General features: G+C 45.4%; 1 protein-coding gene across 3 annotated transcripts; it reads right to left on the bottom strand.

Moving 5' to 3' along the window:
* Positions 1-16,742: 16,742 nt before the first annotated feature.
* LOC149348103 (uncharacterized) lies at positions 16,743-26,708 on the bottom strand. 3 transcript variants are annotated; one of them, XM_089585736.1, is made up of 6 exons: positions 26,463-26,708; positions 24,291-24,363; positions 24,084-24,154; positions 21,844-22,032; positions 19,091-19,180; positions 16,743-16,853 (listed from the first exon to the last, which is right to left on the bottom strand). In XM_089585736.1, exons 3-6 carry the CDS (start codon positions 24,147-24,149, stop codon positions 16,764-16,766), a joined length of 435 nt encoding a protein of 144 aa, XP_089441862.1. In that variant the 5' UTR covers positions 24,150-24,154; positions 24,291-24,363; positions 26,463-26,708; the 3' UTR covers positions 16,743-16,763. The 3 variants fall into 3 exon arrangements, with proteins under 3 accessions (XP_089441862.1, XP_089441861.1, XP_089441863.1); XM_089585735.1 differs by lacking the exon at positions 24,291-24,363 and having other exon boundaries at positions 26,463-26,706; XM_089585737.1 differs by lacking the exons at positions 24,084-24,154; positions 24,291-24,363 and having other exon boundaries at positions 26,463-26,705.

Raw genomic sequence — 26,708 nt, 5'->3', positions numbered from 1 at the left:
AAGGAGTATGGTACCTCGCAAGGTGTTGCAGCTATGAAAATTGAGTTTAAGGAGGATGGTACCTCGCAAGGTGTTGGAGCTATGAAAATTGAGTTTAAGGATCATGGTACCTCTCAAGGTATTGGAGCTGTGAAAACTGAGTTTAAGGAGGATGGTACCTCACAAGGTGTTGGAGCTATGAAAATTGAATTTAAAGAGGATAGTACCTGACAAGGTGTTGGAGCTGTGAAAATTGAGCTTAAGGAGGATGGTACCTCGCAAGGTTTTGCAGCTGTGAAAATTGAATTTAAGGAGGATGGTACCTCGTAAGGTGTTGAAGCTATGAAAATTGAATTTAAGGAGGATGGTATTTCGCAAGGTGTTGGAGCTGTGAAAATTGAGTTTGAGGATGGTACCTCGCAAGGTGTTGGAGCTATGAAAATTGAGTTTAAGGAGGATAGTACCTGACAAGGTGTTGGAGCTGTGAAAATTGAGCTTAAGGAGGATGGTACCTCGCAAGGTGTTGCAGCTGTGAAAATTGAATTTAAGGAGGATGGTACCTCGCAAGGTGTTGGAGCTATGAAAATTGAGTTTAAGGAGGCTGGTACCTTGCAAGGTGTTGGAGCTATGAAAATTGGGTTTATAGAGAATGGTACCTCGCAAGGTGTTGGAGCTTTGAAAATTGAATTTAAGGAGGATGGTACCTCGCAAGGTGTTGGAGCAATGAAAATTGAGTTTAAGGAGAAGTGTATCTTGCAAGGCGTTGGAGCTACGAAAATTGAGTTTAAGGAAGATGGTACCTTGCAAGATGTTGGAGCTATGAAAATTGAGTTTAAAGGTGAAGTGAAGAGGAATCTGAACTTGTCTTTTTGCTCGTGAACTCAATCTACACGTTGCGAGCATTCTTAGAAACTGCGGTTTATTGCCCTGTGGCCGATTTTCCTAATTATATCGAATTAACGCCCGGCTCCTGCTTTTTCTTTAATTCTCCCCGTACGGTGGGCGGAGTCGACCAACGCGTGGAGTGCCTTTCACCCAGTCCCGTGGCGGCTTGCCGCTCTGCCATCGGCGGAGTAATGCGTAGTAATTTGTAGAAGCAAATAGTCGGCGCGTATTTTTATTTCTGCGGGCTTATTTTGCGGCTATATTATCTGCGAATGAACCTATTCACGGAAACGTAAAAAACAAAATAAAGCGAGAGGAAAGCTTCCACGGACCTGGCTGAAAGGCACTCCATGCGTTGGTCTACTCCGCCCACCGTACAGGGAGAATTCAAAAAATAAAGGCGGCAGCCTGACGTTAATTCGATTTAATTAGAGAAGTCGGCCACACAAGGCTATAAGTCGAAGTTTCTAAGAATGCTGGGAACGTGTAGATCGAGTTCCCGCGGCAGAAAGACGAGTTCAGATTCCTGTCCACTGCACCTTTAAGGAGGATGGTACCTCGCAAGGTGTTGGAGCAATGAAAATTGAGGATAAGGAGGATGGTACCTCGCACGGTGTCGGAGCTATGAAAATTGAGTTTAAGGAGAATGGTACCTCGCAATGTGTTGGAGCTGTGAAAATTCAGTTTAAGGAGGATGGTACCTTGCATAGTGTTGGAGCTATGACAATTGAGTTTAAGGAGAATGGTACCTTGCAAGGTGTTGAAGCTGTGAAAATTGAGTTTAAGGATGGTACCTTGCAAGGTGTTTGAGCTGAAAATTGAGTTTAAGGAGAATGGTACCTTGGAAGGTGTTGGAGCTATGAAAATTGAGTTTAAGGAGAATGGTACATCTAAAGGTGTTGGAGATATGAAAATTGAGTTTAAGGAGCATGGTACCTCACAAGGTGTTGGAGCAGTGAAAATTGAATTTAAGGAGAATGGTACCTCGCAAGGTGTTGGAGCTGTGAAAATTGAATTTAAGAAGGATGGTACCTCGCAAGGTGTTGGAGCTATGAAAATTGACTATAAGGAATATGGTACCTTGTTATGGAGCTATGAAAATTGAATTTAAGGAGGATGGTACCTCGCAAGGTGTTAGAGCTATGAAAATTGAGTTTAAGGAGGCTGGTACCTTGCAAGGTGTTGGAGCTATGAAAATTGGGTTTATAGAGAATGGTACCTTGCAAGGCGTTGGAGCTACGAAAATTGAGTTTAAGGAAGATGGTACCTTGCAAGATGTTGGAGCTATGAAAATTGAGTTTAAAGGTGAAGTGAAGAGGAATCTGAACTCGTCTTTTTGCCGCGTGAACTCAATCTACACGTTGCGAGCATTCTTAGAAAATGCGGTTTATTGCCCTGTGGCCGATTTTCCTAATTATATCGAATTAACGCCCGGCTCCTGCTTTTTCTTTAATTCTCCCCGTACGGTGGGCGGAGTCGACCAACGCGTGGAGTGCCTTTCACCCAGTCCCGTGGCGGCTTGCCGCTCTGCCATCGGCGGAGTAATGCGTAGTAATTTGTAGAAGCAAATAGTCGGCGCGTATTTTTATTTCTGCGGGCTTATTTTGCGGCTATATTATCTGCGAATGAACCTATTCACGGAAACCTAAAAAACAAAATAAAGCGAGAGGAAAGCTTCCACGGACCTGGCCGAAAGGCACTCCATGCGTTGGTCGACTCCGCCCACGGTACAGGGAGAATTCAAAAAATAAAGGCGGCAGCCTTACGTTAATTCGATTTAATTAGAAAACTCGGCCGCACAAGGCAATAAGTCGAAGTTTCTAAGAATGCTGGGTACGTGTAGATCGAGTTCCCGCGGCAGAAAGACGAGTTCAGATTCCTCTTCACTGCGCCTTTAAGGAGGATGGTACCTCGCAAGGTGTTGGAGCTGTGAAAATTGAGTTTAAGGAGGCTGGTATCTCGCAAGGTGTTGGAGCTATGAAAATTGAGTTGAAGAAGGTACCTCGCAAGGTGTTGAGCTGTGAAAATTGAATTTAAGAAGGATGGTACCTCGCAAGGTGTTGCAGCTATGAAAATTTAGTTTAAGGAGTATGGTATACCTCGCTATGCAGCTATGAAAATTGAATTTAAGGAGGATGGTACCTCGCAAGGTGTTGGAGCTATGAAAATTGAGTTTAAGGAGGATGGTACCTCACAAGGTGTTGGAGCTGTGAAAATTGAGTTTAAAGAGGATGGTACCTCGCAAGGTGTTGGAGCTGTGAAAATTGAATGTAAGGACGATGGTACCTTGCAAGGTGTTGGAGCTGTGAAAATTGAATTTAAGGAGGATGGCACCTCACAAGGTGTTGGAGCTATGAAAATTCAGTTTAAGGAGTATGGTACCTTGCTAGGTGTTGGAGCTATGAAAATTGAGTTTAAGGAGAATGGTACCTCGCAAGTTGTTGGAGCTGTGAAAATTGAATTTAAGGAGAATGGTAACTCGCAAGGAGATGGAGCTATGAAAATTGAGTTTAAGGAGGATGGTACCTTGCAAGATGTTGGAGCTATGAAAATGTTGTTTAAAGCGAATGGTACCTCGCAAGGTGTTGGAGCTGTGAAAATTGAGTTTATGGAGGGTGGTACCTCGCAAGGTATTGGAGCTGTGAAAATTGAATTTAAGGAGGATGGTACCTGGCAAGGTGTTGGAGCTATGAAAATTGAGTTTAAGGAGGATAGTACCTCACAAGGTGTTGGAGCTGAGAAAATTGAGTTTAAGGAGGATGGTACCTCGCAAGGTGTTGGAGCTATGAAAATTGAATTTAATGAGGATGGTACCTTGCTAAGTGTTGGAGCTATGAAAATTGAGTTTAAGGAGGATGGTACCTCACAAGGTGTTGGAGCTGTGAAAATTGAATTTAAGGAGAATGGTACCTTGCAAGGTGTTGGAGCTATGAAAATTGAGTTCAAGGAGAATGGTACCTTGCAAGGTGTTGGAGCTATGAAAATTGAGGTTAAGGAGGATGGTACCTCGCAAGGTGTTGGAGCTATGAAAATTGAGTTTAATAAGGATGGTACCTCCCAAGGTGTTAGAGCTATGAAAATTGAGTTTAAGGAGGATGGTACCTCGCGAGGTGTTGGAGCTATTAAAATTGAGTTTAAGGTGCATGGTACCTCTCAAGGTATTGGAGCTGTGAAAACTGAGTTTAAGGAGGATGGTACCTTGCAAAGTGTTGGAGCTGTGAAAATTTAATTTAAGGAGGATGGTACCTCGCAAGGTGTTGGAGCTGTGAAATTTGAGTTTAAGGAGTATGGCACCTTGCAAGGTGTTGGAGCTGTGAAAATTGAATTTAAGGAGGATGGTACCTCGCAAGGTGTTGGAGCAATGAAAATTGAGTTCAAGGAGAATGGTACCTTGCAAGGTGTTGGAGCTATGAAAATTGAGGTTAAGGAGGATGGTACCTCGCAAGGTGTTGGAGCTATGAAAATTGAGTTTAATAAGGATGGTACCTCCCAAGGTGTTAGAGCTACGAAAATTGAGTTTAAGGAGGATGGTACCTCGCAAGCTGTTGGAGCTATGAAGATTGAGTTTAAGGATCATGGTACCTCTCAAGGTATTGGAGCTGTGAAAACTGAGTTTAAGGAGGATGGTACCTTGCAAGGTGTTGGAGATGTGAAAATTGAATTTAAAGAGGATGGTACCTCGCAAGGTGTTGGAGCTGTGAAAATTGAGTTTAAGGAGTATGGCACCTTGCTAGGTGTTGGAGCTATGAAAATTGAATTTAAGGAGGATGGCATTTCGCAAGGTGTTGGAGCTGTGAAAATTGAGTTTGAGGATGGTACCTCGCAAGGTGTTGGAGCTATGAAAATTGAGTTTAAGGAGGATAGTACCTGACAAGGTGCTGGAGCTGTGAAAATTGAGCTTAAGGAGGATGGTACCTTGCAAAATGTTGGAGCTATGAAAATGGAGTTTAAAGAGAATGGTACCTCGCAAGGTGTTGGAGCTGTGAAAATTGAGTTTAAGGAGGGTGGTACCTCGCAAGGTATTGGAGCTGTGAAAATTGAATTTAAGGAGGATGGTACCTCGCAAGGTGTTGGAGCTATGAAAATTGAGTTTAAGGAGGGTAGTACCTCACAAGGTGTTGGAGCTGAGAAAATTGAGTTTAAGGAGGATGGTACCTCGCAAGGTGGTGCAGCTGTGAAAATTGAATTTAATGAGGATGGTACCTCGTAAGGTGTTGGAGCTATGAAAATTGAGTTTAAGGAGGATGGTACCTCACAAGGTGTTGGAGCTGTGAAAATTGAATTTAAGGAGAATGATACCTTGCAAGCTGTTGGAGCTATGAAAATTGAGTTTAAGGAGAATGGTACCTTGCAAGGTGTTGGAGCTATGAAAATTGAGGTTAAGGAGGATGGTACTTCGCAAGGTGTTGGAGCTATGAAAATTGAGTTTAATAAGGATGGTACCTCGCAATGTGTTGGAGCTATGAAAATTGAATTTAAGGAGGATGGTACCTCGCAAGGTGTTGGAGCTGTGAAAATTGAGTTTGAGGAGGATGGTACCTTGCAAGGTGTTGGAGCTGTGAAAATTGAATTTAAGGAGGATGGCACCTCGCAAGGTGTTGGAGCTATGAAAATTGAGTTTAATAAGGATGGTACCTCGCAAGGTGTTGGAGCTATGAAAATTGAGTTTAAGGAGGATGGTACCTCGCAAGGTGTTGGAGCTATGAAAATTGAGTTTAAGGATCATGGTACCTCTCAAGGTATTGGAGCTGTGAAAACTGAGTTTAAGGAGGATGGTACCTTGCAAGGTGTTGGAGATGTGAAAATTGAATTTAAAGAGGATGGTACCTCGCAAGGTGTTGCAGCTATGAAAATTGAGTTTAAGGAGGATGGTACCTCGCAAGGTGTTGGAGCTATGAAAATTGAATTTAAGGAGGATGGTATTTCGCAAGGTGTTGGAGCTGTGAAAATTGAATTTAAAGAGGATGGTACCTAGCAAGGTGTTGGAGCTGTGAAAATTGAGTTTAAGGAGTATGGTACCTCGCAATTTGTTGCAGCTATGAAAATTGAGTTTAATAAGGATGGTACCTCGCAAGGTGTTGGAGCTATGAAAATTGAGTTTAAGGAGGATGGTACCTCGCAAGGTGTTGGAGCTATGAAAATTGAGTTTAAGGATCATGGTACCTCTCAAGGTATTGGAGCTGTGAAAACTGAGTTTAAGGAGGATGGTACCTTGCAAGGTGTTGGAGATGTGAAAATTGAATTTAAAGAGGATGGTACCTCGCAAGGTGTTGGAGCTGTGAAAATTGAGTTTAAGGAGTATGGTACCTCGCAAGGTGTTGCAGCTATGAAAATTGAGTTTAAGGAGGATGGTACCTCGCAAGGTGTTGGAGCTATGAAAATTGAATTTAAGGAGGATGGTATTTCGCAAGGTGTTGGAGCTGCGAAAATTGAATTTAAAGAGGATGGTACCTAGCAAGGTGTTGGAGCTGTGAAAATTGAGTTTAAGGAGTATGGTACCTCGCAAGGTGTTGCAGCTATGAAAATTGAGTTTAAGGAGGATGGTACCTCGCAAGGTGTTGGAGCTATGAAAATTGAGTTTAAGGATCATGGTACCTCTCAAGGTATTGGAGCTGTGAAAACTGAGTTTAAGGAGGATGGTACCTCACAAGGTGTTGGAGCTATGAAAATTGAATTTAAAGAGGATAGTACCTGACAAGGTGTTGGAGCTGTGAAAATTGAGCTTAAGGAGGATGGTACCTCGCAAGGTTTTGCAGCTGTGAAAATTGAATTTAAGGAGGATGGTACCTCGTAAGGTGTTGAAGCTATGAAAATTGAATTTAAGGAGGATGGTATTTCGCAAGGTGTTGGAGCTGTGAAAATTGAGTTTGAGGATGGTACCTCGCAAGGTGTTGGAGCTATGAAAATTGAGTTTAAGGAGGATAGTACCTGACAAGGTGTTGGAGCTGTGAAAATTGAGCTTAAGGAGGATGGTACCTCGCAAGGTGTTGCAGCTGTGAAAATTGAATTTAAGGAGGATGGTACCTCGCAAGGTGTTGGAGCTATGAAAATTGAGTTTAAGGAGGCTGGTACCTTGCAAGGTGTTGGAGCTATGAAAATTGGGTTTATAGAGAATGGTACCTCGCAAGGTGTTGGAGCTTTGAAAATTGAATTTAAGGAGGATGGTACCTCGCAAGGTGTTGGAGCAATGAAAATTGAGTTTAAGGAGAAGTGTATCTTGCAAGGCGTTGGAGCTACGAAAATTGAGTTTAAGGAAGATGGTACCTTGCAAGATGTTGGAGCTATGAAAATTGAGTTTAAAGGTGAAGTGAAGAGGAATCTGAACTTGTCTTTTTGCTCGTGAACTCAATCTACACGTTGCGAGCATTCTTAGAAACTGCGGTTTATTGCCCTGTGGCCGATTTTCCTAATTATATCGAATTAACGCCCGGCTCCTGCTTTTTCTTTAATTCTCCCCGTACGGTGGGCGGAGTCGACCAACGCGTGGAGTGCCTTTCACCCAGTCCCGTGGCGGCTTGCCGCTCTGCCATCGGCGGAGTAATGCGTAGTAATTTGTAGAAGCAAATAGTCGGCGCGTATTTTTATTTCTGCGGGCTTATTTTGCGGCTATATTATCTGCGAATGAACCTATTCACGGAAACGTAAAAAACAAAATAAAGCGAGAGGAAAGCTTCCACGGACCTGGCTGAAAGGCACTCCATGCGTTGGTCTACTCCGCCCACCGTACAGGGAGAATTCAAAAAATAAAGGCGGCAGCCTGACGTTAATTCGATTTAATTAGAGAAGTCGGCCACACAAGGCTATAAGTCGAAGTTTCTAAGAATGCTGGGAACGTGTAGATCGAGTTCCCGCGGCAGAAAGACGAGTTCAGATTCCTGTCCACTGCACCTTTAAGGAGGATGGTACCTCGCAAGGTGTTGGAGCAATGAAAATTGAGGATAAGGAGGATGGTACCTCGCACGGTGTCGGAGCTATGAAAATTGAGTTTAAGGAGAATGGTACCTCGCAATGTGTTGGAGCTGTGAAAATTCAGTTTAAGGAGGATGGTACCTTGCATAGTGTTGGAGCTATGACAATTGAGTTTAAGGAGAATGGTACCTTGCAAGGTGTTGAAGCTGTGAAAATTGAGTTTAAGGATGGTACCTTGCAAGGTGTTTGAGCTGAAAATTGAGTTTAAGGAGAATGGTACCTTGGAAGGTGTTGGAGCTATGAAAATTGAGTTTAAGGAGAATGGTACATCTAAAGGTGTTGGAGATATGAAAATTGAGTTTAAGGAGCATGGTACCTCACAAGGTGTTGGAGCAGTGAAAATTGAATTTAAGGAGAATGGTACCTCGCAAGGTGTTGGAGCTGTGAAAATTGAATTTAAGAAGGATGGTACCTCGCAAGGTGTTGGAGCTATGAAAATTGACTATAAGGAGTATGGTACCTTGTTATGGAGCTATGAAAATTGAATTTAAGGAGGATGGTACCTCGCAAGGTGTAGGAGCTATGAAAATTGAGTTTAAGGAGGATGGTACCTCACAAGGTGTTGGAGCTGTGAAAATTGAATTTAAGGAGAATGGTACCTTGCAAGGTGTTGGAGCTATGAAAATTGAGTTTAAGGAGAATGGTACCTTGCAAGGTGTTGGAGCTATGAAAATTGAGGTTAAGGAGTCTGGTACCTCACAAGGTGTTGGAGCTGTGAAAATTGAATTTAAGGAGAATGGTACCTTGCAAGGTGTTGGAGCTATGAAAATTGAGGTTAAGGAGGCTGGTACCTCGCAAGGTGTTGGAGCTATGAAAATTGAGTTTAATAAGGATGGTACCTCCCAAGGTGTTAGAGCTATGAAAATTGAGTTTAAGGAGGATGGTACCTCGCGAGGTGTTGGAGCTATTAAAATTGAGTTTAAGGAGCATGGTACCTCTCAAGGTATTGGAGCTGTGAAAACTGAGTTTAAGGAGGATGGTACCTTGCAAAGTGTTGGAGCTGTGAAAATTTAATTTAAGGAGGATGGTACCTCACAAGGTGTTGGAGCTGTGAAAATTGAGTTTAAGGAGTATGGCACCTTGCTAGGTGTTGGAGCTATGAAAATTGAATTTAAGGAGGATGGTACCTCGCAAGGTGTTGGAGCTGTGAAAATTGAGTTTAAGGAGGATGGTACCTTGCAAGGTGTTGGAGCTGTGAAAATTTAATTTAAGAAGGATGGTACCTCGCAAGGTGTTGGAGCTATGAAAATTTAGTTTAATAAGGATGGTACCTCGCAAGGTGTTGGAGCTATGAAAATTGAGTTTAAGGAGGATGGTACCTCGCAAGCTGTTGGAGCTATGAAAATTGAGTTTAAGGATCATGGTACCTCTCAAGGTATTGGAGCTGTGAAAATTGAATTTAAAGAGGATGGTACCTCGCAAGGTGTTGGAGCTGTGAAAATTGAGTTTAAGGAGTATGGCACCTTGCTAGGTGTTGGAGCTATGAAAATTGAATTTAAGGAGGATGGTATTTCGCAAGGTGTTGGAGCTGTGAAAATTGAATTTGAGGATGGTACCTCGCAAGGTGTTGGAGCTATGAAAATTGAGTTTAAGGAGGATAGTACCTGGCAAGGTGTTGGAGCTGTGAAAATTGAGCTTAAGGAGGATGGTACCTCGCAAGGTGTTGCAGCTGTCAAAATTGAATTTAAGGAGGATGGTACCTCGCAAGGTGTTGGAGCTATGAAATTTGAGTTTAAGGAGTATGGTACCTTGCTAGGTGTTAGAGCTATGAAAATTGAGTTTAAGGAGGCTGGTACCTTGCAAGGTGTTGGAGCTATGAAAATTGGGTTTATAGAGAATGGTACCTCGCAAGGTGTTGGAGCTGTGAAAATTGAATTTAAGGAGGATGGTACCTCGCAAGGTGTTGGAGCAATGAAAATTGAGTTTAAGGAGAAGTGTATCTTGCAAGGCGTTGGAGCTACGAAAATTGAGTTTAAGGAAGATGGTACCTTGCAAGATGTTGGAGCTATGAAAATTGAGTTTAAAGGTGAAGTGAAGAGGAATCTGAACTCGTCTTTTTGCCGCGTGAACTCAATCTACACGTTGCGAGCATTCTTAGAAAATGCGGTTTATTGCCCTGTGGCCGATTTTCCTAATTATATCGAATTAACGCCCGGCTCCTGCTTTTTCTTTAATTCTCCCCGTACGGTGGGCGGAGTCGACCAACGCGTGGAGTGCCTTTCACCCAGTCCCGTGGCGGCTTGCCGCTCTGCCATCGGCGGAGTAATGCGTAGTAATTTGTAGAAGCAAATAGTCGGCGCGTATTTTTATTTCTGCGGGCTTATTTTGCGGCTATATTATCTGCGAATGAACCTATTCACGGAAACCTAAAAAACAAAATAAAGCGAGAGGAAAGCTTCCACGGACCTGGCCGAAAGGCACTCCACGCGTTGGTCGACTCCGCCCACGGTACAGGGAGAATTCAAAAAATAAAGGCGGCAGCCTTACGTTAATTCGATTTAATTAGAAAACTCGGCCGCACAAGGCAATAAGTCGAAGTTTCTAAGAATGCTGGGTACGTGTAGATCGAGTTCCCGCGGCAGAAAGACGAGTTCAGATTCCTCTTCACTGCACCTTTAAGGAGGATGGTACCTCGCAAGGTGTTGGAGCTGTGAAAATTGAGTTTAAGGAGGCTGGTATCTCGCAAGGTGTTGGAGCTATGAAAATTGAGTTGAAGAAGGTACCTTGCAAGGTGTTGGAGCTATGAAAATTCAGTTTAAGGAGAATGGTACCTTACAAGGTGTTGGAGCTATGAAAATTGAGTTTAAGAAGCATGGTACCTCACAAGGTGTTGGGGCAGTGAAAATTGAATTTAGGGAGAATGGTACCTCGCAAGGTGTTGAGCTGTGAAAATTGAATTTAAGAAGGATGGTACCTCGCAAGGTGTTGCAGCTATGAAAATTTAGTTTAAGGAGTATGGTACCTCGCTATGCAGCTATGAAAATTGAATTTAAGGAGGATAGTACCTCGCAAGGTGTTGGAGCTATGAAAATTGAGTTTAAGGAGGATGGTACCTCACAAGGTGTTGGAGCTGTGAAAATTGAGTTTAAAGAGGATGGTACCTCGCAAGGTGTTGGAGCTGTGAAAATTGAATGTAAGGACGATGGTACCTTGCAAGGTGTTGGAGCTGTGAAAATTGAATTTAAGGAGGATGGCACCTCACAAGGTGTTGGAGCTATGAAAATTCAGTTTAAGGAGTATGGTACCTTGCTAGGTGTTGGAGCTATGAAAATTGAGTTTAACGAGAATGGTACCTCGCAAGTTGTTGGAGCTGTGAAAATTGAATTTAAGGTAGATGGTACCTCGCAAGGTGTTGGAGCTATGAAAATTGAGTTTAAGGAGAATGGTAACTCGCAAGGAGTTGGAGCTATGAAAATTGAGTTTAAGGAGGATGGTACCTTGCAAGATGTTGGAGCTATGAAAATGTTGTTTAAAGCGAATGGTACCTCGCAAGGTGTTGGAGCTGTGAAAATTGAGTTTATGGAGGGTGGTACCTCGCAAGGTATTGGAGCTGTGAAAATTGAATTTAAGGAGGATGGGACCTGGCAAGGTGTTGGAGCTATGAAAATTGAGTTTAAGGAGGATAGTACCTCACAAGATGTTGGAGCTGAGAAAATTGAGTTTAAGGAGGATGGTACCTCGCAAGGTGTTGGAGCTATGAAAATTGAGTTTAAGGAGGATGGTACCTCACAAGGTGTTGGAGCTGTGAAAATTGAATTTAAGGAGAATGGTACCTTGCAAGGTGTTGGAGCTATGAAAATTGAGTTCAAGGAGAATGGTACCTTGCAAGGTGTTGGAGCTATGAAAATTGAGGTTAAGGAGGATGGTACCTCGCAAGGTGTTGGAGCTATGAAAATTGAGTTTAATAAGGATGGTACCTCCCAAGGTGTTAGAGCTATGAAAATTGAGTTTAAGGAGGATGGTACCTCGCGAGGTGTTGGAGCTATTAAAATTGAGTTTAAGGTGCATGGTACCTCTCAAGGTATTGGAGCTGTGAAAACTGAGTTTAAGGAGGATGGTACCTTGCAAAGTGTTGGAGCTGTGAAAATTTAATTTAAGGAGGATGGTACCTCGCAAGGTGTTGGAGCTGTGAAAATTGAGTTTAAGGAGTATGGCACCTTGCAAGGTGTTGGAGCTGTGAAAATTGAATTTAAGGAGGATGGTACCTCGCAAGGTGTTGGAGCAATGAAAATTGAGTTTAAGGAGAAGTGTATCTTGCAAGGCGTTGGAGCTACGAAAATTGAGTTTAAGGAGGATGGTACCTCGCAAGCTGTTGGAGCTATGAAAATTGAGTTTAAGGATCATGGTACCTCTCAAGGTATTGGAGCTGTGAAAACTGAGTTTAAGGAGGATGGTACCTTGCAAGGTGTTGGAGATGTGAAAATTGAATTTAAAGAGGATGGTACCTCGCAAGGTGTTGGAGCTGTGAAAATTGAGTTTAAGGAGTATGGCACCTTGCTAGGTGTTGGAGCTATGAAAATTGAATTTAAGGAGGATGGCATTTCGCAAGGTGTTGGAGCTGTGAAAATTGAGTTTGAGGATGGTACCTCGCAAGGTGTTGGAGCTATGAAAATTGAGTTTAAGGAGGATAGTACCTGACAAGGTGCTGGAGCTGTGAAAATTGAGCTTAAGGAGGATGGTACCTCGCAAGGTGTTGCAGCTGTGAAAATTGAATTTATGGAGGATGGTACCTCGCAAGGTGTTGGAGCTATGAAAATTGAGTTTAAGGAGGGTGGTACCTCACAAGGTGTTGGAGCTGTGAAAATTGAATTTAAGGAGTATGGTACCTTGCAAGGTGTTGGAGCTATGAAAATTGAGTTTCCGCAGCAGAAAGACGAGTTCAGATTCCTCTTCACTGCACCTTTAAGGAGGATGGTACCTCGCAAGGTGTTGGAGCAATGAAAATTGAGGTTAAGGAGGATGGTACCTCGCAAGGTGTTGGAGCTATGAAAATTAAGTTTAAGGAGAATGGTACATCTAAAGGTGTTGGAGCTATGAAAATTCAATTTAAGGAGGATGGTACCTCGCAAGGTGTTGGAGCTATGAAAATTGAGTTAAGGAGGATGGTACCTCGCAAGGTGTTGGAGCTATGAAAATTGAGTTTAAGGAAGATGGTACCTCGCAAGGTGTTGGAGCTATGAAAATTGAGTTTAATGAGGATGGTACGTTGCAAGGTGTCGGCGCTGTGAAAATTGAGTTTAAGGAGGATGGTACCTCGCAAGGTGTTAGAGCTATGAAAATTGAATTTAAGGAGGGTGGTACCTCGCAAGGTGTTGGAGCTGTGAAAATTGATTTTAAGGAGGATGGTACCTCGCAAGCTGTTGGAGGTATGAAAATTGAGTTCATGGACAATGGTGCCTTGCAAGGTGTTAGAGCTATGAAAATTGAGTTTAAATAGAATGGTACCTCACAATGTGTTGGAGCTATGAAAATTGAGTTTAAGGAGGATGGTATCTCGCAAGGTGTTGGAGCTGTGAAAATTGAGTTTAATGATAATGGTACCTCGCAAGGTGTTGGAGCTGTGAAAATTGAGTTTAAGGAGGATGGTACCTAGCAAGGTGTTAGAGCTGTGAAAATTGAATTTAAGGAGGATGGTACCTTGCAACGTGTTGGAGCTATGAAAATAGAGTTTAAGGAGAAGTACCCCGCAAGGTGTTGAAGCTATGAAAATTGAGTTTAAGGAGTATGGTACCTCGCAAGGTGTTGGAGCTGTGAAAATTGTTTTTAAGGAGGATGCTACCTCGCAAGGTGTTGGAGCTATGAAAATTGAATTTAAGGAGGGTGGTACATCGCAAGGTGTTGGAGCTGTGAAAATTGAATTTAAGGAGGATGGTACCTCGCAAGCTGTTGGAGGTATGAAAATTGAGTTTAAGGAGAATGGTATCTTGCAAGGTGTTGGAGATCTGAACATTGAGTTTAAGGAGAATGGTACTTCCCATGATGTAGGTAAGGATTCTTACGTTTCTCAGCTTCTATTGTGACAAAGAACTGGAAGCTTGCGTGGATGTTTCATCTATACGTTTGCGTGAAGCACGCCAAGTTATATTAAAAAATATTGCACCGATTTATAGGTAAGAAAAACAATATCCATGCTATGGAGCTTAGGGATGGGACATTTACAAAAGAGCTTGCCATCAGAGCCGCAAAAATTTACATCAGTATTCACATCCTCATCGCCTATGGACTGAACTAGAACAATAGCGCAAGGCTATGTATTTCAGAAAAAAAAATTTAGAATTTTGACATTCAGTTAATCTCAGATTGTTCAGGGATATACAGGGTCTGTTCTGAAAGTAGTAGGACTCATTTTTTAAAATACAAATGATTAGAATTTTTCAAAGTAATACCCTTCCGTATCTACACACTGCCGCCAGTGAGTTTTCCAGTTTTCGTACGCCTCCAGGAACGCCTGGACCGGAATGCTGTTTAGCTGTCACGGCCTGTTGAACCGCATCTACCGATCCGTGATGCTTCCCCTTGAGCGTCGATTTTATTCTTTGGAATAGAAAAAAGTCTGACAGGGCCAAGTCGGGGCTGTAGGGGAGCTGAGGCAGCGTTGCCACCTTGTGCTTGGCAAGATACTCAACTACGCTGAACGCTGTGTGGCTCGGCGCGTTGTCATGGTGCAGCTGCCAATTGTTTGCGATGGCTGGGCGGACACGAACAATGCGTTTTTGCGGTCTTTTGAGGACTTTCACGTAAAAAACTGCATCAATTATTTGTCCGAGTGGTACGAACTCTTTGTGGATGACTCCATGTCGATCAAAAAAGAAAATGAGCATGGACTTTTGCTTGGATTTGCTCATTCGCGCTTTCTTGGGGCGTGGGAAAGAAGCGGTGTGCCATTCTGAGCTCTGCCACTTGCTCTCAGGGTCGTATTTAGACACCCACGTCTTTTCACAAGTCACTACATTGTCCAAAAAATCGGGGTCCTCATTCACATGATGAAGAAGATCCTGGCAGATCGCTTTCCGGTTGTCCTTCTGCTCCTCTGACAACACTCGCGGCAACAACTTCGCGCACACTTTCCTTATGGCTACGTTTTCTGTCACAATCTCAAAAACTTGGGTTTGTGGAATGCTCAAGTCATCCGCAATGATTCTGATACTCATCATACGATCACTGTTCAGTAAATTTTTCACTCCCGAAACATTTTTGTTGGTCTTGCTGGTCGAAGGGCGTCCGAAGAGGTTGTCATCTTCCACTCTTTCTCTACCTTCTCGGAACAGTTTGCGCCACTCAAAAACATCTGATCTACCCATGGCAGCATCACCGTAGGCCTTCTTAATCATGTCGTGAGTCTCTTTGCCCGTTTTACCAAGTTTTACACAAAATTGTATCGCGTATCGCTGATCTAGTAAACGCTCCATGATTCTGCGTGACGAGGCGCTTCGATAGGGGTTCACAGTACAAGCGCGACCTCTCTCTTCAACGGCCGAGAGCCGACTGGGGATTTTCCTCAGCCTTCCCAAAATCCCCCTTCAACGATCCTGCACGCGCAGACCGCCTCTCGTCCGCCCGTTCGCCCAGGAAAAAAACAGTCCTACTACTTTCAGAACAGACCCTGTAAATATATATATTTAAAAGAAAGCTTTACTTTTGTTAGCCTGGTTTGTCTAGTCCAGTTATGTAAAAGGCATGCTTTCAAAAGTCCCGCGAGTTTGATTTGATGTTCCCTAAAGGTTGACGAGTCTCGGACAAGGCTATAAGAGGGCCGCGCTGGAGCAAGAGCATGCAGTAGAAAACGTCAGCAGCTGCCGAGCTCGCGCCAACTGGGCCGTTGCCTAGTTTAGCCAGTTTTTTGGCTACGCCATTTAGAAACACCGCAGCGCACGGCGCATGGGCTTTGGATAAATTTTTACCATCCGAACATCAGGTTGTCTTGGACACCCGAAATTTATTACATTCATGTTTTGTATTTTGCTTGCACTGAAACTTCTGACACCACGAACTTGGCGGAAACCTCCGCATTTGTCAATCCGGTTTTCACCGCCCGCTCCAATGCACAGCATGAAAAGCAAAGCGCGGTGCGCCATCACATACAGTCGAACCTCATTATTACGAAACGGTTTATAACGAAATAATGAATATAACGAAAGAACCTTAATTCCCCTTGGAAGACTGGTCAGCATGGGCTATAACGAAGTTACGGCTATAACGAAGTAATCGCCGGGCCCCTTCGACTTCGTTATAATGAGGTTCATCTGTATAGCGTCCGTGTCATTCCATGAAGGGCATCTAACGTGTCGCTTTCACGAGACGTCACGGGTTCTGTACTAGTGCATCACGCACAATTTTCACGATGCAACCCGTATCGGTATCGATATGTAGCTATGTGCACAGGTAGGTTTAATTTGCCTCGTGTTCGTCGATATAGAAGTATGTATAACGAAATGAAAATTACGGAGGCGCATAATTATCATCATTCAATGACAGCGCGTTAGTATGAGGGCTGCTGTTTGCTTTTAATTGCTCCTCTATCTTCGTGTTTTCTTCTTTGCCCCGCATTTTTTTGCTCGGCATTTTTTGACAGCTACCTTCCGGCCTCTCCCCAACAAGTGGAAAACCTCTTTGCCATCTGCCAACTGTAGCAGGTGGCAAGTGTGAGCAAAACACTATGCCACCGGGCACTTTTTCTTTATTGCGGGACTTCTGATACATTGATAACGGATATGCACGATTTAAAAGACACGGACGAAAAAGTGACGTCAACGCTACGCCAAATACGTGTATCTATACATAAAAGGGCCCATAACCATGCGCTCAAAAAATTGCTCCTAATTGCATTTTGTTAGTAGCATCACTGAGGGGCGGTTACATTTAATTCGTATAAGAAACGTGCACTACGCGATGGGGACCACTGTTTTGCAGTACTGTTCAGGTGGTGATCTTCACAAGTTGTAGTTGTTCTGGCCTCTGTTGTGTGTCAGCACGTTGACAAAGTGGACAAAATGGAGTCCGGCACCCAGGGCTCCCAGTATCTGCGAGAAAAGATAGGTTTGTTCAAAGACTCGAAGGGTTAGGAGGCCTGCAGTTGTCCGTTGTTTATATGTAACCTGTGCGTGAAAAACCACTACCGAAAATTTATCCCAGGACACTGCAATGCCTTCACAGCATGCCGTACAAGAGTGCAGGTGCTTTGACCGAGAGCGTTGCCATGCTCCAACTTCCGCCAGATCTTTCACTCCTAGGTTCTAATGGGAGAGCTGGTTAGCATTCGTAAGTTGTGGTTTAAAAGTCAGCAGAACGAAAAGCAAGTCTGTATAGTACTATTCAGTTTCAAGGCGAAATCCTTGTATGTCCATTGGCAACTAAACCCGACAGCATACTAGGCGTCCTGGAAGAGTGAACCACAAAACCCTTCAATGGCATCATCAGCAAAGAAAAATTCATTCCGAAGGTGCAAGGAATTAAGCCAAGGACCTTCAGATTGCAAGACGAGCACACAGTCCACTAGGCCACAAAGCCATGTCGTTTTTTGGCGAATAAAGGTGAACCAGTCTTGTACACGTTACAAAAAGTAAGTAACCGATTACAATTACTCTGGACATTTTAAATGTAACTGATTACAGTGGTCAATTACAGGCCGAGAAAAGTAACAGGAGAATTAGAGAAAAGTAATCGATTACTATCGCGTTAATTTCTTTCCAGCTACAATGCTACTCCAGCTTGCTTGATATTTTGTTACGTGTTGTTAATTTGCAAGAGGAGTTGTTTTTGCAGTTGTCGTCACTAATTTTCTCACATTTCCTGTAGAAGAGATTAGCAGCTGCACCGAATGTTCTCTCAATGTATGCGCTGGAGGGAAGGGCGGTAGTGCAACGTATGAGCACTTTGCACGCCAGATCGCAATTGCGCAATGCTTTGATGCTAGTGTCCAAGTCCTCTGTGAAGCGCCGCGCTTCATTTTTGCTCCGAGCTTTATGTGGAAGCCTTCGAGTTGAGTAGCGGGAGGTAACTTGTGGCGCCATCGACAGGACACGGTCACATGATGTATCTCAGGATGACAACTGCCGTAGAAGACGACGGTGACCCGGTTGTGGTCCGCACATTATCGCTGTCACCCATATTTGGGACCACTGCACAGAATTCCTCCACGACCAAAATGTAGTCCATTGTTAAAGCTTATGTAATATGTAATACCCCGAAAGGGGCCTTTAAGGTAAATAAATGAAAAAAAAGCTTTTCTATTTGCTTAAACAAGAAGATAATCACAATAAAATTATAAGCTCTAGAATTTTGATACCTGGCCTGTTTAATAAAGTCACACGTTAAAAAACTGATCTCATTTACTGTTGTGGTTGGGCAGCGGACTAACACAGGACGCTGCGGACCGGGGCCCATTGTTAACTGCTGTTTTTTTTTAATTTGTATCCTAATATAGCACCAGTGTTTTCCATCAGGTTGTGGTTCTCTAAGGTGTACCATTGGCCACAATTTGATTTTGGAAATAAAGTAACTGAATTACCAGTAACGTTATCGTTTGAACAAAGTAATCGATTAATGACAAAATTGCAGGAAAATGTATTTCATTACAAGTATTCAATTACATGCGACGATCTATGTACAACTCTGAGGTGAACCTAGCGTATGTTTTGCCTTACGACTGTATGCTGTGAGTAGGTGGGTCATTAGAAAGGAAGGAAAAAAATACAAATTAAAAATTAATTTACAAAATTTTTAAGAACTGTTGTTCGCAACCGATTGGTGTGATATCTGATCGCTTAGCCCCCCTTGACGCTAAGCCACCGCGGCGGTTCTGTAATTTTAAACGCGATACCGTTAAGGGCCCCGTTCCGCGGAGAACAAGGTTTAGTTGCGTTGTCGCCGGTGTCTGCGGAAAAGCAGATTGGTTGAGAGGGTCGGGACGTCACGAGTAGAGCTGTGTAATTAAAAGCAATTAAAACGTTAGAAAACCGTTGATTAGAATGTTGCAAAATGACTCAAACGTCATCAGGGCATGTAAGTAAACTGCGCTGAAAAGAACATTGGGGCAATTAATCGAGAATCGTACCTATGACCCTTGGGTTGCGAGTCGAAAACGCTGCCCAGGCACTTTCGTATACAGCTTGGTTAAAGCGGGGCTTTGTATGTATGTCGTTGGTCTTTCACGTAATATGGAAACAGGGTCGCCCTTAAAGGCGCGGAGCTTGTGTGTGCCCCATATTTGTTTTTTCTTCATGCAGCTTGATAGCGCGTTAATTGGTACTGTCCTCACCGTGACGGGAGTGAACGCCCGTTCCCGTCGCACCAGGGCGATGCTGGCAGCACAGTACGCGACGGCAGGAGACGCCAGGCACACGGCGTACTGGTGCGTCACAGGGGTGTAAAAAAAAAGAGAACAGAAGACGTCAGTGCAACTGTCACTCAAGGATACAAAGCACGCGTTCCAGTTGCTTTCAGCAAATGATGGACTAGTTATATGTAATTGGGTTTAGCTAATACACTCCTATAGTGCGTCCCTTTAACTGGGCCAGTTATCACATATGTCTCCGGGCTCGAACAAGTTTACCGTCCCTCATTGCGCGTGGTGCTTGTGAACGGAGCTTAATTCTCCATTAAAGGCATACTTCCTTTCTTGGATCTTATAATATCATGAATTATGGCGTAATACTGCAGCCTTGGAGGGGTAGGGGACGGTAGCAGAGCCTGCACCGGTCTGCGCCGCAGCTCGATATAGAGGTTGAACCCAGGTTATCGTATTGGCAACGGCTTCTGGTTGGTGAAAAAGGGCGCACTGTGGCGCTTTGTATGCTATAACCAGCCCTAGACGGCCACTATTAGCCTCCACCCGTGATCATCTGAGGTCTGAGCCATACATGTAATTAAAGTTTTTTGTGAATTGAACTGAACTGGGAAAAAGCTTATTAATGTGTATTATTTACCCGCTGTTGCTGCGCGTTGACAAAATTATTGGCAGCTGCGCCTACCTTTGATGGAAAGAATCGCCTTATGGTAACTGTATTTGCCAACAGCCAGTCACGTTCCCACTGGCGCCGTGAACCATCACACGTGCGAGCCTACACCGCCGCTTTATGTGCACTGAAATCCGTGGATTCACGCATCGCAAGCTCCCGAAATCCGTACACAGACACAGGGGTTTTATGTAGGCATTCTGTACTCCTTTGGCATGTCGTCGTTTCTCCATCTTCGCGGCCGTTCGTTCTCTTCATTGAACGCCCGTTTTGATGGCACTGCACACGTCCTAGAATTCACGTACGCCCCTACTGAAATCTGGGTTCTCATTTCTGGTAATGCGGCGACTTGCTAATAAACCGACGGGCAGGATACCCAATTGGCATGGTTAACTTGATGTATCTTGTACCGCCTTCTTGGAGAAATGAGCAGAGGAGATATTGAAATGATCATCTTTAAATGGCTTTAGACTGTACACTTTGGGTACGACAACGGTTCGCATGATTCTCTGCCCCTATTGGTCCCGTGACAGCCGCTCACATGCAGCTTTCCCTTCGCCCTCCTATATACTCTAGCGCTGCTCAGGATCATGTGCGGACCAGCGCTGTGGTATTCACGTGTGGTCGCCACGACATCGGAACTTCCTGGTCTTTCCCCTTTCACTCTCCTTACATTCACCTTCCCCGCCCATCTTCGCTCTGTCATTTCCTCATCATCCTGGTTAGCTCAGTTTGTGCTGCGCAGCCACAACATCTGTACAAAAGAAAAGAAACTTTTGTTTCTTCAAGGACAAAGAGTTATGAACACTTTTTTTCCTTGCCGTGCGGCATTGAGTAGAAAATATAGTGTTCTCACAATTGTGCTGCTTCACCGCGTTTTCTCATCTTATCTGAGGGTTAAATAATGCTTGGAAAATACAATTTAGCCGATATCATAGCGTTTCAGCTGCTGTCCTAAAATGTTCGGACTTGTACGAACTACGCCTAGTCCGCGGTCTTGCATCGGATGGCCCAGCGGATGTCCAGAGGTGACTTCAGGTAGCTATCTCTGGTTATGCAAACGAAAGCTTTGGCTGCGATTAGACCTGGCTATACATGCAGACCTATGCGTAGGTTGGCTATTAGACATGACTAACACACGTTTAGGCGTTGTTTAGACGTTGTCAGCGCTAACGCATGCAGCTCACATCTCTTTCTCTTCAGGCGTCCACTGACCCTGGGAGCCAGTTATGCGCCCTTCCTTCCTCAAAATCATCGGAGTCTACGTTGTCAACGCCAATCAACACAACTCCGACGACCTATAGCTTCAGTGACCCGTTTCTGCCACAACGCTGTCAATGCCAACGCATGCAGCGCAGATCTGTCACAACCGCCACGTAGCTTAAAGTGAGACAGATGTCCACTGTTACTTCGCTTTGAACCTCCCGCTCGTCATCGGTTTCGGTTGCCTGTTTAGCATGTTAACGCCCCTCATCCACTTCTAAATCCTCCGCACGGTTGGCAATGTCGATCGGATGATCAGACTCGGCCCGACGTCTGGGAGTACCCACGTTCGAGGACGTCGGCTCCGGCTGACTTGCTTCGTCCATAGCGAGACACAAGACAGACAGCGCGCAGCGGCAGCGGCGACTGCGGAACGCGCCGCTGCAGCTGCTGCAGTCACGTGGTACGTCACGTGCTTGCTTACGTAGATCCGCTCCTCCTGTTCAAGGTCATTAGTGCAGACAGTATACGCGTTAAATAACAGGGCGGACGTCCGGAGCGGGATAAGACTTCCGCCGGACGTCACATGCTCCTCCCTCTTTTTCACCTCATGACAGAAATCACGGGACATGCACAGCTAGGGCGCCTCTTTCCGGGAATACAATCGCCACTGGCCAACATGAGAGCGCCTTTATCTATAGTGAAAGGGTGTCAAAAGGTAAACACAGGCACATGATTGGCTGAAGGGGGGAGGGGGCGGGGCTTATGAAACCGCGCTGCGCCTCGCCTGTGCGTTACCTAGCCACCACAGTACGAGAAGGTTTTCAAGCAAACAAAACCGCACAGTTCTCACGTATAGCATGTGGTGCACGAGGTATCCGGTTGTGGGCGATAGGCACGAGGCCAGCAGCAGCTGCGCCCCGTTGCACGTGAAGGCGAAGGCACTCAGCTGCAGCGCCGCCACCCAGTGACTCCCGTCCGCGCCACCAGGGAGCGACGCGGGGCTGACGCGCAGCTGGTGAAGAAGCACGACGCCGACGCACTGCGCAGCAAGCATTAATTACTCTTTTGGAGACAGGCACGCTTTACTGCCTTTGCCAAAGTCCGCTTCTGGAGGAGGCTCGCTCCGAGAGAGGTAGAGAGTATTTTCGACCAGAGGGTAGTCCGGGGCCTTTTAAAGGGCCCCGGACTACCCTCTGGTCAAAAATACTCTCTACCTCTCTTAGAGCGAGTCTCCTCTCCTTCCGTTCCCTCCTCGAGATTTAAGGATTGCAAGCCAGTGCCGTAAGGGCTCCATTGTGCTGCTTCCCAGCAAACTCCGTTACCTTTTGGCGAAGATGTCAGCGCCGCACGCAACTGAGTGCAAAGCACAAGTGCATGTGATCATGGGACACCGACGGCTAATTGAAATTGGCCTGAATACCGTTTTTAGAGGGAGCTTTTAGAATGTATAGGAAAGACCAAAAAGAGAAACACAAATATCCCCGCCACCGGCCTTTTTGAGAAGCAAATTGCGATCACGTAAAGACCAGTTTTTGAGCACGGATCTCTCGGGTGACCGCCATTCAATTGCAACAGTATTCATGGAGCCTTTTTCGCCTTCACATACTAGTTCCATTTTAGGTCGAATGCGTAACGTTGAGGAAAAATCTAAGTTGGCCGGTATCGATGGGGTGTCTCTTTGTGTCTCTTTGTAACCGGAAAGAGACCTCCCTCAGGGATAAGAGAGCTTTTAAAGCTGAAGTAGGATACAACTTTAAAAAAGAACAGCAGTTGCTAACACTGCGCCGCGGTCCGCGGCGTCTTGTATTACTCCGCTGGCCAATCGCAACAGTAAACGAAATTAATGGTTTAATATTTGGCTATATCAAACAATACGCGCATTAAAATTGTAGAGCTCAATTTTTTTCTTGTGATAAGCTGCTTGTTTAGGTAACAAGTGTGGGTTTCTAAGTGGACACAGGCCACCACCCACCGCGGGTTCGAGCTTCGCGCGAGCCAAGGGCCCCGATCAGCCGTCACCACACACACCCTGGGACACCGCTACGGCGCACTCAACCTCCGCTGGGAGGAGAGCGATTCGCCAAAAAGAAATAAGCCTCCAAGTTCACAAAGGAGACATTTATTCACGTCGTCCTTCAGCAGGTACACACGCACTCAATAGTCACCCCGTCCCGGGGGCGCGCGAGGAGCAAGGATCCGCTGCGCGCACGAAGCGACTCGAGCAATGTACGCCGCTAGCACGCCGCTGCAGGAAAATGTCCCCGCGGCAGTGCTGTGATCTCTCTCTCGTGTCGACCGTTGGGCCGGTTGCGAGAGAGAGTGGGCAATCAACGCAAGGTACGCCTGTCAGAGGTCGCTGGACCCCGCTGGACAGGCTCGAGCCGCTGCAGGTCAGAGGACACGTGCGGGCGAGCTCGAGTATGCACTGGTCCGAACGGCAAAGGCCGGCACGGACAAACAGTAACGTACGCACCTTACGCTGTCTCGGAGGGATCTCTCTCCCTGGGCCCCGCTCGGACGGTCGCGGGATGCGCGGCCGCCAAAACGGGTCCCGGATTCCCGCCAAAAGGCGCCAATGGCAAAGGCCCTTGGGGAGCCGGGGCGGAGCTGTGGCTAAATGGCAGTGATTAGTCACCCAGCCGCCTCTCCACCGCCTGAGGCGGGAGCAAGGGAAAGAGGAGAAACAACGCGGGCGGCCGGCACAGCCGCGCAAAGGCGACGGCGGAAAGCCAGGATTCCCACACAAGAAACGTTTAAGCAGTGGACTACTTTTTCGTCGTGAAGGAATTCTTTGCGCGGAGGCTCAATGTGGGCGGAGAGAAAAGACCAAAACTCGAAATACGTGTGTCACCATCACCGGTTGATTTCGCAAGTGAAATGACTGCATCGACCCCGTTTCCCTGAACTAGGATCATACCCTAGCTACACCGCCAGTCCCTTCAGAAGGTGAACACTGGTCATTAGCCGTAACGTGCATTCTTACTAACAACCTAAAATGTGCAGAGTAGTCCTCGGCGTCTGTTTTTTTTTTCAATTCCGGAACAATGCAACTGAACTCGTCCAGACTATCCTTTCATTTGGTTTACGCACGACTTCGAAGAAGTTGAGGACTCCATCAGCGGTGGCCAGGTAGTCGAACGTGTTCCTCAACCCCATGGATACTGCAAGCGCAGAAGGCAGAGTGATTTAGTACTCGGAAAATGTCGTACTGCAGCGGCTCGGTGGCTGTGGTTTTCCGGTAATTAGAACGAGGTCATCGGTTCAACCTCTGCTGCGTCTTCTCATTCTGATACGTACCGATGATCGAGCAGAGACGCTAAGGAGGCTGGCCGTCCGCTGAGGGCCGCTTTCACGTCTCTCAAGCCGTGAGCTTCAATTGTGTGTTCAAACAAGCGAGAGCATTGACGCCCTGATGAACGTCGGCTCTTAATTCTTCTTCTTCTCGAGTTCTTCGCATTCCGTTCTCTACCGCCCGCGCTTCCCAGGTAGCACCGAAACATTGCGATAATGTTACATTTTTGTTACGCTCAAATGTTATTTCAATGTCCTTAATGTCCTTTTTTTCTAATGTTTTTGTAATGTTACATATGAATGTTCGAATAACTTTCCCCAAACATTCATGAAACATGTAAACAACAATCACTTCACCAGCAGCCTATGCGAGTACCTCGCCGAAACTGGTCTACACTCCTTTTAACTTTCTGTAACCTACATTCCACTCCCCCTTTTCTCAACTTATGCCTCATGGCAGACTTCTCGAATAAAAAAAAAAATAGAACTTTCTCGAAAATGGTGAAGCAGCCCCGCGCAGGCCTGCCAGTGGTCACGGCACACAACTTACAACACTTTGCAAGAACCAACCACAAGAGCGACACCTTCTCCACTATACACTACTGTACAGCAACTCGTATTCACTCACCTCCAAACAGATATATCATGCCGCCGAGCTTATATACTCACTACTGCGGGATGTCCCATGAGTGACAGTGGGGAATGGGTAACAACTAAAGTTTTGTGACAAAATAATGGGGCTCTTCATGTAACCTATGGCGAGTACTGTCTAAGAGATGTGGTTACAAGGTACTGTTAGTTGAAAAACATCTTTACTCTAAGAACAGTGAGAAAATGTATAGAAATCCGTGCTCGAAATATATTTGCAATGTTGTTTTATAGTTGAGACTCTAACATTATAATAAAAGTTAGAAGATTATATTAAAACAACGTTTGTTTAGAATGTGAAAGTAACGTTTCCTATGCAACTTATAACGTTATATGTTAATTTTTAATGTTAATGTAAAGTTACTATGCAACATGTAACATTACTCCAACTTACATAACATTTTTATAACACTATTCCAATGTTCGATGCTACCTGGGTTCTTTTTACAATCATGACAGAGTAGGGCAGAGAATTTCGAGAATCTATGGCATATAAAGGGTATTGTTCTGTATATTTCTTACAGTTTTCATAAACTGACGAAGGGATGCATGGGCGCTTTTCAATCACAAAAACAGAAGTCAACTTTATTTTTGAATGCGAAATCATTTCGTGAAATCATTGTGAAATCATTTGGTGGCTTCGTTGCCGTTTTTCCAGCAGTGAAAGGTGAATTTATTGCTAAGGGATTTGGATTCGATATCGAAAAATTAGCTGAGGTTTAGCTCTGGTCAAACCGGGCAAGTTACGTAAGCAAGCAGCAGCTGTTTTGCCCGAGGCGAACGCGCGTATTTATTCCCGTTCCCTCCCGCTTCCTCTCTCCACATTCCGACACATGCGCCGAGAGCGCGCGACTAGGCGCGCGGCAGCGGCGCAGCGACGGTCCTGCCGCCTGGTGGAGCGCGGCTGAAACGGTTGCTGTGGCAACGGCGCTCCATCTGTTTGACCTCGGCCACCGCCGGGAGCTACGCGACGGCTCGAAACCTGGCGCAGTGTTGCTTACGCAATAAAAAAAAACATGCCGAGAATTCCCATAAGCGTACGCTCACACTACTAAGAAACAACTCAAGACTACCGAGTGGCCCGCAGCATGTACCCGGCGGGAGACAAGACTCTGCCCAAGGCCCAGAAGCGTGCCTGGGGCCGCCAGCAGACCGCCACACCCGATAGATCTGTACGCCCACCCCGACCGTTACGCTAACGCGTGTAAGCTTTGTAGCGAGCCCGCCAACCTAACCCACATTCCGTGGGCATGTCCGCAAATACGGATCCACGCAGTAATATCCACACGATGGAGCGGCCGCCGCGATGGCTCAGTGGTTATGGCGCTCGGCTGCTGACCCGAAAGACGCGGGTTCGATCCCGGCCGCGACAGTCGAATTTCGATGGACGCGAAATTCTAGAGGCCCATGTACAGTGTGATGTCAGCGCATGTTAAAGAACCCCGGGTGGTCGAAATTTCCGGAGACATTTACTATACGGCGCCCCTCGTAGCCTGAGTCGCTTCGGGACGGTAAACTCATAAACCATACCATGGAGCAGTGGGAGGCACAGATGCGCAGCTCTAGCCCTGCCGATCAAGCGGCAGTAGTGGCCGCGAAAGCCGCCGGGGCTCAAGGGCTCCCTGCCGTCTGATTCGCCATCCTTCGCACTTTGATTGCTACCAATAAAGTCTTCAATCAGTCAACCGACTATACATCCTGCAACGCACTGTCAGTGTAACCAGTATTCAAGGAAGAAGACAAAGATCAAAATGGAGGAGACACTTCAGCTCTGCC

The sequence above is a fragment of the Amblyomma mixtum genome, chromosome 4 (assembly GCF_055824585.1).
Source record: "Amblyomma mixtum isolate Tamu chromosome 4, ASM5582458v1, whole genome shotgun sequence".
NCBI lineage: Eukaryota > Metazoa > Arthropoda > Arachnida > Ixodida > Ixodidae > Amblyomma > Amblyomma mixtum.
This window is presented reverse-complemented; position numbering and strand designations above follow the sequence as displayed.

Coding starts and splice junctions, on each gene's coding strand:
- LOC149348103 (XM_089585736.1), bottom strand. CDS start 24,149: ATGGGGTTGAGGAACACGTTCGACTACCTGGCCACCGCTGATGGAGTC. Junction 22,033..24,083: donor TCCTCAACTTCTTCGAAGTC/GTGCGTAAACCA, acceptor CTTGCTGCGCAG/TGCGTCGGCGTCGTGCTTCT. Junction 16,854..19,090: donor GGGCGTTCACTCCCGTCACG/GTGAGGACAGTA, acceptor CTTTTCTCGCAG/ATACTGGGAGCCCTGGGTGC.